General features: G+C 40.1%; 1 protein-coding gene across 2 annotated transcripts in view; it reads right to left on the bottom strand.

The window, feature by feature from the left end:
* Window positions 1–1728: 1728 nt before the first annotated feature.
* Window positions 1729–12434, bottom strand: part of Dcp1a (decapping mRNA 1A) — a 52540-nt gene continuing 41834 nt past the window's right edge. The window contains exons 7-10 of one of the 2 annotated variants that reach the window (XM_046452699.2): window positions 9863–10621; window positions 8237–8302; window positions 6321–6539; window positions 1729–6002 (exon numbers count right to left, since the gene is read on the bottom strand). In XM_046452699.2, coding sequence (XP_046308655.1) covers window positions 5922–6002; window positions 6321–6539; window positions 8237–8302; window positions 9863–10621 — 1125 coding nt within the window. In that variant the 3' untranslated portion in view covers window positions 1729–5921. The remainder of the gene's footprint in view (window positions 6003–6320; window positions 6540–8236; window positions 8303–9862; window positions 10622–12434) is intronic. The other variant, XM_058582152.1, reaches the window with a different exon arrangement.

Below are 12434 nucleotides of genomic sequence, written 5' to 3' on the forward strand. Positions count from 1 at the left end.
CCGCTGGGATTATAGGCTTGTGTGACCACACCTGGCTGTGTTTGTATTTGATGCTTTTCTTTTTTAGATTTTTAAAAAAATATTCTTTTTAGTTATACATGACAGTAGAATGTAGTTTGGCAAATTATATGTACAGAGTATAACATTCTATTTAGGTTCTGCTCTTTTGATTGTGAATGATACAGAGTTATCCTGGTCATGTATTCAAGTACAAGTCTTTCCTATTCCCCTTCCTTATCGCTTCCCTTCATTTCCTTCTAGCTAATCCAATAGATTTAAAAACTGCATACTACAGTGACACAGCCACATCAATGTTTATAGCAGCTCAACTCACAATAGCCAAGCTATGGAAGTAACTTAGGTGTCCTTCAAAGAAAAATGGATAAAGAAATAAAGAAAATGTGGCATATATACACAATGCAATATTACTCAGCCATAAAGAAGAATGAAATAATGGCATTTGCTGATAAATAGATGGAACTGGAGAATATCAACTCACAATAGCCAAGCTATGAAAATAACTTAGGAGTCCTCCAAAGGATAAATGGATAAAGAAAATGTGATACACACACACACACACACACACACTGGAATATTACTCAGCTATAAAGAATGAAATAATGGCATTTGCTGATAAATGGATGGAAGTGGAGAATATCATGCTAAGTGAAATAAGCCAATTCCCCCAAACCAAAGGTCCAATGTTTTCTCTGATAATGTGGAGAATGTGTTAATCTTATGAATCACTTGACTGAGTTAAGTGCTACAGATAGCTGGTCAGGCATTGTTTCTGGGTGGATTTATAAGGGTTTTTGGAAGAAATTAGCATATGCATTGGTAGACTGAGTAAAGCAGATCTGCCCTCACCAATGTGAGTGGGCATTTCCAATACCCTGATGGCTTCAATGGGACAAAGAGGAGGAAGTTGAATTAACTCTATCTGACCTGGTACATCATTTTCTTGATTTCAAAGCTGTCTGTTCTTAGCCATTTGGACTGGTTTGGAGTCTATAACATTGGATTTCTTGGGCCTATAGCTTGCAGATGGCAGATCATGGGACTTCTCAGCCTCCATAATCATGTGGGCCAATATCTGATAATTATTAAAGAAAAGTTACAGGAAGCCATTGGTTTGGAGTAAGCTCCCACAGTAGGTCCATCAGGCCAAACCAAAATGTACTCACTCATGCTGAAGTTTCATATCAGAAAGCCAAAACTCAGTGGGTTATCTAATGTTTTGAGAAATTAGGAGAGAGAACAGTCAAATCCCTCAACAGGCCAGTTTTAGCCCGCAGGATAAGGCTAAACCTTACCATCATATTTTAACCTTAAAACAAAAGTAACTGGGAAATGACTAATTCTCTTTTTGTTTTCTGTTTCTGCAGCCTGTTTTCTGTTGTAAATCTTTAGGGAAATGAGGGTTTGGCTCAGTGTTAGAGCAAGTGCTTAGTAAATGAGAAGCACTGGGTTCAATCCCCGGGGTGCACACAAATTATACTGAATGTGATATTGCTGGATTTTGGACTTGAAATAAAGCCAATTAAGAACCTTAAACTGAGTTTAAATGGTCCTGTTTCTTTGGAACCCTGACTCTATGGGGTGGAGACAGGAGGATGAGGTTTTCTTTGTTGCTTTTGTTCCCTCTCCCTCCCCTTCTCACCAGTACAGGGCAACTCATTCAAAAGTTCCTAGTTCTACAAATTAAATAAAAACACAGGTAAAACTTAGTAGGTGCTAAAACTTGGTTTTGAAATTTTATTAAAAAAATATATTTGCAAACATATAAAATTTAGGATGAAAAACGCTCATTTTAAAACATGTAATAACTTAATATTTGCAAACATACACAGATGGTATAAAATCCATACCATTAAAAATGTCAATGATGCTGTATTGCGCTCATGGAACAAAAACTTTGCTGTCACTCCAGAGCTTCTTGTCCCCACATTTCAGGGAGCTAAGAATCTGATACAATGAAAGTTGTGAGAGCCAAAAGGCCAAAGCAGTAATACAGAATAAAAGACCATTGAGAACACCTATTTTAAAAACATGTTTCCTAAGAATTCACATGGATAAAAGGGAAATGCAATCTTGCATTTTTTGTCACTTCAAAGTGATCAATATTGCATCTTAGCATTTTAAAGAAAGATGTCAAATACAAATCTGAGTGAAAGATTGCACACATCTCTCCTGCTGAAATTTGCTGAAAAACAGGCTCCTTGGGGCCCTGTCCTGCTCAAAGAAATATTCTCAAGCATAGCTTTTAAAAAGCTCAGTATAAGTTGCTTTGCTCTGTTCAGATATCAACATTTTAGACACTTGAAAACACAGAGCACTATTGATTCCTGAAGGTACTCTGAACACAACTGAAGAAAACCAAAGGTACGCAAGAAACAACAACAACAAAAAACACAGGTTCCACAGCAAATGTGCAGCAAGGATGCAGGACATGGGCCCATGATTCTCAGTCTTCACTACTCAGGCTGAGCTTACTTGTGCCTCTGTCACCTCTCATTCCTCTCCAAGTTACAGTATGATGGCTGATTCTGTTTTTTAAGCAGTTAGGCACCTTCAATTTCATGTTGCATTATTAGTAATACAATGGCAGTCATGGCCTCTACTACCAAAACAAGAAAATTTCCAACTACATTCTTTGGGGGAGGAGAGTAATAAAGCTGCATGGTTTAAAAATATTTACCTAGTAGTGGATTTGATAGAGTCTATAATTTCAACACGAAAATATAAGCCAGAAATAGAATAAATGCTTGAACATGCAAAATCTGGTCAGACATATTCTAAACTAAGTCTGTGCATCCTCCTGTAGAGAAGTGCCCAGGTTAACTCAGGTTCTGAACAAAACACTACTGTTCAAGGTAAGCTGTAAACATTCCATAGGAGACTGCAGGAAATGCTTCTCTTGACACTGTCACTTGATTGGGGAAAAAAAAAAAAAAAGCAACAAACTATCCCTCCACCCCACCCTGCCCGGGTACTGGGGATTGAACCCAGGGTGCTCTACAACTGAGCTACATCCCCAGCTCTTTTTAAAAAATTAATTAACTAGTTAATTAATTAATTTATAGTCATGGTCTTGCTAAATTGCCCAGGATGGCCTTGAATTTTCAATCTTCCTGACTCAGCCTTCTGAGTAAGGTGGGATTACACATGCGCTAACATGCCCAGCAAGTAGGACAACTTTCACAACTCACAAATCCTGGGAGAGATGCTCAACAAAGAGAAATAAGGTGATCTGGGAGGTATGGTATGTCCATTCAAAGACATCACCTTATCTACAGCAAACATGTGAGTAGTGCTACCCACTGGTGGTATCCTAGACATACATACTTAAAGGTCTGGGTTGCTCCTCCCAGGGCCTACACTTGGACTGCAGGTGGGGAGCAGGATGGGTAACAATGGACAGAGTGGTCTAAGTGCAGGTCTCCTGGGTTTTGCAAAATCCAGTTAGAAGGATCTCTATTCTTGCTGTCCATTTCTATTCAACTAAGGTTCCAGTTAAGACATGGCAGCAATGTAAACATGCAACCTAAGCATGAGGTTTTGGACAGTTAAGCCTGAACAAGGAATAAGGCAACTGAACTGTGATATTCAGGCCAGGGTAATCCAACTGCAACTATCCAGGCTTGGCCTGGCTCTCAGGAGACTCATTCTGGCCTGAACCTCCTGGTAATCATGACCACGATTTTCTGGCTTCTGATTTTAAGTAAATGCTTTGAAGATATAAATTTGGGAGTTAAAACAGGATTACCCTTTTCAAGTCTCCATGACTTGGGCACTTAAAAAAGTTTACTTTCACACTAAGGAAGCCTTATCATAGATTCTCTTTCACTGTTGATCATATTCACTCCTATGATTAAAGGATGAAAATTAACAGATTTGATTATAGATCCTCTTTAGGATATTCTCTCTTTACCCTCTCTCATAATATTATACAAACTCGAAAGCATTATTTAAATTCAAATGTCTACTACAATGAGAATCCCTTGATTCGTCTGTTTACTAAAGCCCACTGAGACTACATTTGGGATGTGATCAAATCTTCTGGTGCATTCATTTTATAAGAATAGTCATGTGGTTCCTTGGACACCATCTCGGATGTCAGCAACATTCCTTATCTTGCTATAATTTGGATCTTACTAGAACTTTCTCTTTCCTAGATGACAGCTTGAGCAATTTATTTTTGGTTGCTGAATTTACACACTATCTTTGAAAACAAACTCTTCCTAATTGAGTAAGAAAACTTATAAGCTTCCCTGAATTCTGCACAATTCACACATAAAACTAGGTAGATAGCAACATAAGACACTAAATCGAGAAGCAGAAACACTTTCCAGGAAGCATGTTCAGATTAACATAAGCCAATCAAACAAAGTATTCTTTTTTGCTAAAAAAAACTACGACCAAACTAAAACAAGAATGTAATTCACAAGTAATTTCCTAAAATTTCTGCTAGGAAAAAAAAAAAAATCTATGGACTTATGATTGAGTTATCATTAAAGCTTAAATGATTGTTCCCGAGGAACCATCACATCTGTCAGCATTATTGACAGCTAATCCTTATGCTAGCTGGTTGAGCCATTTGGGTTTTTACCCCATCATTAAATAGTGCTCAGAAAAGTAAGCAGTGCATCTTAATTGGTTAAATACTACAAAATGACCTGTATCATAGAAACAAAGACACTTTCATTCAAAAAATATCTTAAAATTACTATTGCTGAAATAAATCAAAATCTACATTAAAATATTACTAAACACCATTACATGCCATAAAAGAATAAATATAAATCATGGCAGATCAATAGCAGCATAACAAAGCATCTTTACATATTTTCACACTTTGGGCTGGAAAAGTTCTCACAGCCAAGGAATACATTGGTAAAGTTCTGAATCTCACACTTTCTTTTTAACTCCATAGTCTACAATAAAGTAAGGGCCGTGTGAATAACAGCTCCCTTTTCTGCATAGTTTTAAAACTGTTCTCAGTACACTTGAGGAATGGAACCAGAATGGCTTTGTCAGATTGGTCCACTGGTCCTTTTATCAAAGTGTTAAAGAAAATAATCAACAATGACTTCTGTGTTTTGACAGAAAAGGAGAATAAGGCTGTGTTTCACACACGAACTGAACATTTTCAGAACCACCGGAATTTAACTTAAAATGAAGATTTCTAGTAGGATATGGGCATTCCCAGCTCTCGCCCCTGCTTTGAAGGTGTGACACGCTCCCTCCCACATCACCACAGAGCCTAGTAGGGCCCTATTAAAAAGGCAATGCTGCACTGGAGCCTGTTGCATGGCAGGACTGGGGACACTTAAAACAAAACACAAAGGAATTTCAGAACTTTTAAGGCCCAAATGGGGCACGCATATAAAATATACTTCACTTGAACAAATAATTCCTAATTTATCAACTTAAACTGTGATTCTTAAAACTTGAAGCTACTTTGTGGAGCTGACCTACTTTGTTCAGAACTCGACTATCAGCTTAATGCCCAAGTTTCTTAGGGGCAGGGGTGTGGGGAGGTGTGGGCTAGGCTGAGTTCTGTGGCAAGGCTGGTGGCTACTCCTCCCTAAGTCTTGAAAGAGAAAGCAAGCTGAATATCAGACCCCTCTGTTCACATACTTGCTTACAGCTGATGAAAACAAGCATATAACTTACACAATGGTCTTTTTTTTTTGTTTTGTTTTGTTTTTTTGTCAAAGGTCTGCTGGTGATGCTTCACAGTGAAACCTCCATTATCACTGAGAATGTCACTTGGAAAACATTCTTAAGGAATGAGTCTCTTTCTCATAGGCTCATTTTCAGGATTCTCAAAATTCAATGTTCTGTCCAGAAAGAAGTTTCCATGATGAAGCCTATTGTTTTTGAGGATGACCCTCAACTTCAGATTTATTCCACTCCAGTCATAGGTTGTGGTTGTTTTTGTTTTTGGTCAGAACCTGCAAGTAAACTTCATGAAGTGTACTGAGGAAGCTGGAATCATTCTGGAAGAGATGATAAAGGAAAGAACATGGAAAGTCACATTTACCTTATCATAAAGCTTACTTCCCTGAAAATAGCTTAGAAAAAACTGTAGCAGTGAATGCTATAACTAATTATTAATTACCCAAATAATCTCACCCAGAGATCATCATGACTAATACCTTAGAGTTTACTCAGTTACTATTCTGCCAGGGATACATGCTTAGGAAGACGAACTTACTCCAACCTAGTCTTTTGTACTTATGAGAACATACAAAATCTGTTTTCTTCTATTAAAGAAAAAAAACAATCAAAGATTCCATTGATATCCTACTACATACCTTTATGAGATGTATCAATGTATCCTGGAGCTGAGACTTGCTGAGGATAATGGAAGGCTTTCTCTGATTTTCTGGTGTTCCAACAGTGAGGGGTGAAGGGGAACTTGCTTTCCTCTCTAGGTCTGTGGACCTTGGAACTGTCTGCTGGAAAACACTCGGGGACAACAGGACTGAAGATACTGCTGTGGTTGTTGCAGTAACCAGTGGATGGCCTGCAACCTGCAGAGAAACAGTGGTCATTTTGCACCAAGTATAGAAGCCAGCAGCCAGGCTCAGAGTAGAGGACATCTGATAACATCAATTAGTATAATATGAAAATGATCTGGAGCGCACAGAAGAATCAAACAGAGTTTTTTTTTTTTTTTTTTTTTTTTGTGGTGCTAAAAATTGAACTCAAGGGCCCTGCACAAGTTATGCAAGCGCTTGACCACTGAATTTCATCTCTAGGCTTCTAACACTAACTGTTTTGGTTTCAGGTAAACATTCACTAGAAAAATTTGAACATTTGGTATCTGTTTAGGTAATTTCTGTTACCTAAAGGATGAAAAGCCCATATATACAGGAGTGCCCTGGAGTCATGAAGGAAAGCTAAGTTCAACCATTATAGAAGGTGATTATTAAACATATGTCATACAGAGTAAGAACAATACTATGATAAAACTCTAAAATTTCTTTGGGGGTGGAATTGAAAAAATGACTAGACAAAGGCATGGGACTTTTTAGGGTGAGAAAATATTATGTATTTTGATAATTATAATAAACAAACTTAAAAGAAATCTAAAACACAAAAACCCCAACTTAATTATATAAAGACGAAACTTTCTAGAAATGTAGTTAATCTCTATCTTCTTCCTCCATTTAAATGTGCTTCTAATTACAGCTGGCATCAGAATATACCAAATCAATGATGATTATTTTAAATAATTCTCACATTTGATACAATCAATAGAGATCTTCATTTTTCTTGCCCAATGCCCCTTTCTGGATGCTGGGGACTGAACCCTGGGGACTGAACCCAGCGAGCACATGTTACACCATGAGCTACATTCATAGCTCTTCTCTTACTCTTTTATTCACCTCATCTACAAAGAGCCAAAAGCCTGCTAGAGTTTTCAGGCTGCAGTTTCTGGTATCTGAGCCACTGTTTTCTGGTATAAAACCAAGCTGACAGCTCCTGCTGATCACCACAGAATACAAGTTACCCAGAATGTAAAGCAGAAGCTGGCTTTACATTCTGAGACTCAAGGAGAGGTGTACAAGCATAAAGGCAAATGAAAACATGATACGAAAGAAAATGAAAAAAAGGAGGCCAGGCAAGTTTGGGAGACTTCATCATCAGAGCAATGGGACAGGAGAAGATTGTGGCAGGATAGTGGCTCTACCCGCTGGGACATCACAGCTCTTCCTGGGCAAAGAATATTCCCTAATTCTAGAAACCAGGCTAGTTGGGCATGGTGGTACATGCCTGCAATCATGGCCAGCCTAAGCAACTTATGGGGGCTGGGGATGTGGTTAAGTGCTCCTGGGTTCAATCCTTGGTCCAAACAAACAAGCAAAACAAACAAACAACAACAACAACAAAAAAAAGCAAAAAAAAAAAAAAAAAAAAGCAAGAAAGAAAGAAAAAAAGAAGCCAGGCTGACAAATTCTCATCAGTTACCCACTCACAAACAACACTGTGGTTAAGCCTGCCCCTGGACAGTTAGGGGAGACATGCATGATGATGAGAGGATGTGAGGCACACAGAGGCTGCAGTAATGAACTCTGCCTGGAGGGCAAGCAGCCCAGCCTGGAAGGAGGCATCTAAGATAGGTCTGGGCTTCAAAGCTAAGACTTTTCAATAAGGTGATATTTCACCTCACAGTCAGCAAACTTAAAAATACTCAATGTCCTCTTGAGAAAAAGGGAGTCCTTACCGGGATGGCACTGGATAACACCTTAGGCTGGGCAAACAGTTCAGGTTCCTGGTTTTGCTGCATAGACTGAAATGTTTAATAAGAAAAGATGAACAGATATAGTAAGTTTCAATTAAGAAGATTTCCTAGTTACTGGTGGAAAATCTCGGTTAGCAATAAGGAACAGTCCAGACATTAACCAGATCCTAAACTACTGAGGGAAGAGGCTGACAGCATCCTTGTGACAATGCAACCAGTGACTCGACTCCACAAGGAGACATTCAGAATGACTGCTCTCTTCATTTCCCCTGAGAAAAGGGGGATGCAGAAAGAGCCTTTAAGGTGACTCTCAAGAAAATCTGCAATCTGTATCTTAAAAGAGCTGAGGACACGGACTGGGGCTGTAGCTCAGTGGCAGAGCGCTTGCCTAGCATACATGAGGCACTGGGTTAGATCTTTAGCACCACATAAAAATAAACAAATAAAATAAAGTCATTCTGTCCATCTACAACTACCAAAAAAAAAAAAAAATTAAAATAAAGGTATTGTGTCTAACTGGGGAAAAAACAACAACAAAAAAGAGTGGAGGACAGCCCAGATCTATTTCTACTGATAAGCATCAGAGATAAGACAGCCTGGCAATCTGACGCCTCTTTTTTGCCCGCTGTTGGTGCTGCAGATCAAATCCAGGGTTTTGCATGTGCTAGGCATGCGCTCTACCATTGAGCCACATCACAAGCCCTTTTATATTGAGATGGTCTAAGTGAGTTGATGAGGCTGGCATGGAACTTGTGACCCTCCGGACTTAGCCTCCCCAGTAGGTAGAATTACAGGCATGGTCCATCACTGATGCTTCTTAATGGGGTTATTTAAATTTGAACAAGTGGGGGTTGAGGGAGTGGTTCAATGATAGAGCTCTTGCCTAGCACATGTGAAGTCCTGGGTTTGATCCCTGGTACCAAAAATAAATAAATAAGCTGGGCATGGTGGCGCACACCTGTAATCCCAACAGCTCAGGAGGCTGAGACAGCAGGGTCATGAGTTCAAAGCCAGCCTCAGCAACAGCAAAGTAAGGCCCTAAGCAACTCAGTGAGACCCTCTCTCTAAACAAAATACAAAATAGGGTTGGGGATGTGCCTCAGTGGTCCAGTGCCCCGGGTTCAATCCCTGGAACCCCCCCCTCCCAACAAAACAAAACAAAAAAAACAACAATAACAACAACAAAAAACCAACAGAAAAAGATGTGGGCTGGGGTTGTGGCTCATCCGTAGAGCTCTGGCCTAGCATGTGCGAGACACTGGATTCAATCCTCAGCACCACATAAAAGTAAATAAATAAAATAAAGGTATTGTGTTTTGACTACAACTTAAAAAAAAAAAAAAAAAAAAAAACAGGGTCGGGATTGTAGCTCAGTGGTAGAGTGCTCACCTAGCATGCACAAGGCACTGGGTTCGATCCTCAGCACCACATAAATGTAAAATAAAGATATTATGTCCACCTAAAACTAAAACTAAGAAATAAATATTAAACAACAACAACAACAACAAAATCCAAAGCCAAAAAACAACCCAAAAAACAAACGAAGGCCTTTGTAGTTTCATCTCATCCAATGAATACCCCCACATGCCCCAGTGCTCCTGCAACTACCTGAAGGGGAGCAAGCACCATGTTGCTCAAGGAGGCTGAGGCTGCTGCTCTTGCTGCTGCTGTCTTAGAGGGAGGCTCTATGAAGCTCTCAGGTGTGGCTAGCTGGCCAGATGCTGCAGGAAAACTGGGTGCTATTGCACCTTTCCCAAGTGGCTGTGTCTGTATTTGGTCATGCTGTGAAGTCAACCTGAGTTTCTGGAGAAGATCGACGCTTGGGAGGGCTGTGCCAGTTGTGTTCGTTATGCTTAGTGGGGCTCTGAAGGGGCTCTGGCTGGCAATGAGACTGGTGTGGCTTAGCTCAGGGACTGGCTGATGTAGGAGTGGAGACCTCTGTCTAGGCGTGGTCTTCACTGCCTGCATCATGGTGCTGTTGCGAGGTAAGCTGGGGGGAACCTGTGCAGTAGGAGCTTCAGCTGGCAGAGTAGGACTGAGAACAGGGCTTAAGGGGATCGTGTAGCTCGGGGCATGCTTTTCACTGGACTGTGAGATGGAGGCAGGAGTAATTAGCACCGGAGTGGTGACTTCAGGTTGGACTGTGTGGTGGGTGGTTGAATGGACACCCAGGTTTTCCAACTGAGGAGTTCCTCCTGGTTGCTCAAAAGAACACGGTAGGAACGAGCTGGGCTCTTTCTGGGAGGTATCTCCTGGCAGCTTCTCCACTTCTTCTGGATCCAGGCCCACAACTGCTGGCTGTTCCTTTGGCAAAGAAGTTCCAAATAACTCTTCCACTGTCAGATGTTTGTGTCCAGTTGGAGCAGACTAAAAAACAAATGAAATCACCCAACAAAAGAAACTTTTGGAAATCAGTATTAAGTGAATTTCTTTTCTAGCTACCAAAATAATTTGCAGAAACAAGGACAGATGGATTCTGAAAATAAGGACTGGAACAGACTGAAGGTGTTTTGCAAGTTTGAGGCCAGCCTGGGCAATTTAGCAAGACTCTCAAAAAATAGAAAGGGTTGTGGATGTAGCTCAATGGCAAAGTACTCTTGGGTTCAAATTATCTTTTATTTTTTTGGCAGATGGATATAAGGTAAAAGGGCAATTACCTCAGTTACCTCATTACAAAGCTAACTGTGCTAATTGTACCGAATTGCTCCATATTAGTAATACAGGAAAATGATATCAGAGAGGACAGAGTGAACAAATGCTGATCAAGTGATTAATTTTTACTGTTCTGCACAAAAAGTTAGCACTACATCTTAGGGACAGGGTCCCAAATACTAGAAAATAAACTTAATTATTTAATTGCAGGTCTTTCCCCCATCTATTCCCAAATCACAGAATCCGTAAGAAAAAGCAAAGTACTTAAATCTTGAAAGTTTAACATTTATATATATTTCAGTAAACTGGATTAATAATACAACTGCAACTATTCAAAGGAAAAATATTTATGCATGCCATTTGTGAGCTTTCCTGTACCTTCAAGCAGTATGGCCATATCTGTCCTTTAACTTTTGTTTCCTGAGTACTCACAGGGTGCCAGGTCCTCCTTTGACAAAGGCATGTAAGCAGGAAGTTCCATAGAACATATTTATATTCTAGAGGGAGACACATCTAAATACTTGGAAAACACAAGCAGCTTCAATTTATAGTTTTACTCCTAAAATATGTGAAGCACTTAGTTTTTTATGTATATACATATATGTGTATGCTTATATTGAAAATTTAATTCACAAATACACATGATTTTCAGGGTTTCAGAAAGCCTGGAAGGCCCAGAAATATACTGCATTTGAAGTATCATAGTACTCAGTATATACACACACAGTATATGTTATTTAGCACACAGGATGATATTTAAGGTATCATAGCACTATGGTATGATCTTATTTCTACTGGAAACAAAATCAGTTTTTCCAGGCAAACGTTTGTTTCATCCATCTGATAATTGATGAGTTTAGCAGGTGCCAGGCACTGTGCTGTGACTGTAAGGTAGGGAAAACAGGCAAGCACAACTGGCCACATGGGGAGGGGAGAAAAAAAGCACTGCTTGGGCTGCACAGTGTCTGAGACACAATGGGGATCTGGACTTTACCCACAGAGCAATGGAATGAGCCACTCAGCTATATGATAGGATGTACACGACGAAGGCCATGTAAAGGAAAAACTGGAAGAGACTGAAGAGAGCCGGACTAAGGTCCTGGCAGAGAAGATGATGAAGACGAAGGAGTTTGAATGGAAGGAACCAGTGGCTGAAGAGGAGGCAAGAAGACACCCTGGTATCTCGGTACTGTGTGTCAGAAAAGTCCAGAAAAGTCCCCCAGGTAGAGGGAGGAAAAGCTGAGGTGAATACTGAATACATCTGAGGCCTTTATGCATCATCTGGAACCTGGAGGTACTGATCTGGAAGTTATTAAAAAATGAAAATGGCTATCCAAGTCCAGAAAGCACATGCATTCCCTCAGGAGACTATAGGGACAAAGCCTCAGGGCCCTGCCAACCACCAAGAGGCAGCCAAGCAGCACTGCCACTGCCAGGCTCTATGTCCTCCCAGCTGTGTAGCCTGGGGAGTCACTCGCTCTTCTCTCTGAGTCTCAACTCCCTTATAAAGTAGGGAAGGCTGAGATGG

The sequence above is a fragment of the Marmota monax genome, unplaced genomic scaffold, assembly GCF_021218885.2.
Source record: "Marmota monax isolate L192 unplaced genomic scaffold, Marmota_monax_Labrador192_F-V1.1 WCK01_AAM20220418_F8-fsc00042, whole genome shotgun sequence".
Taxonomy (NCBI): Eukaryota; Metazoa; Chordata; class Mammalia; order Rodentia; family Sciuridae; genus Marmota; species Marmota monax.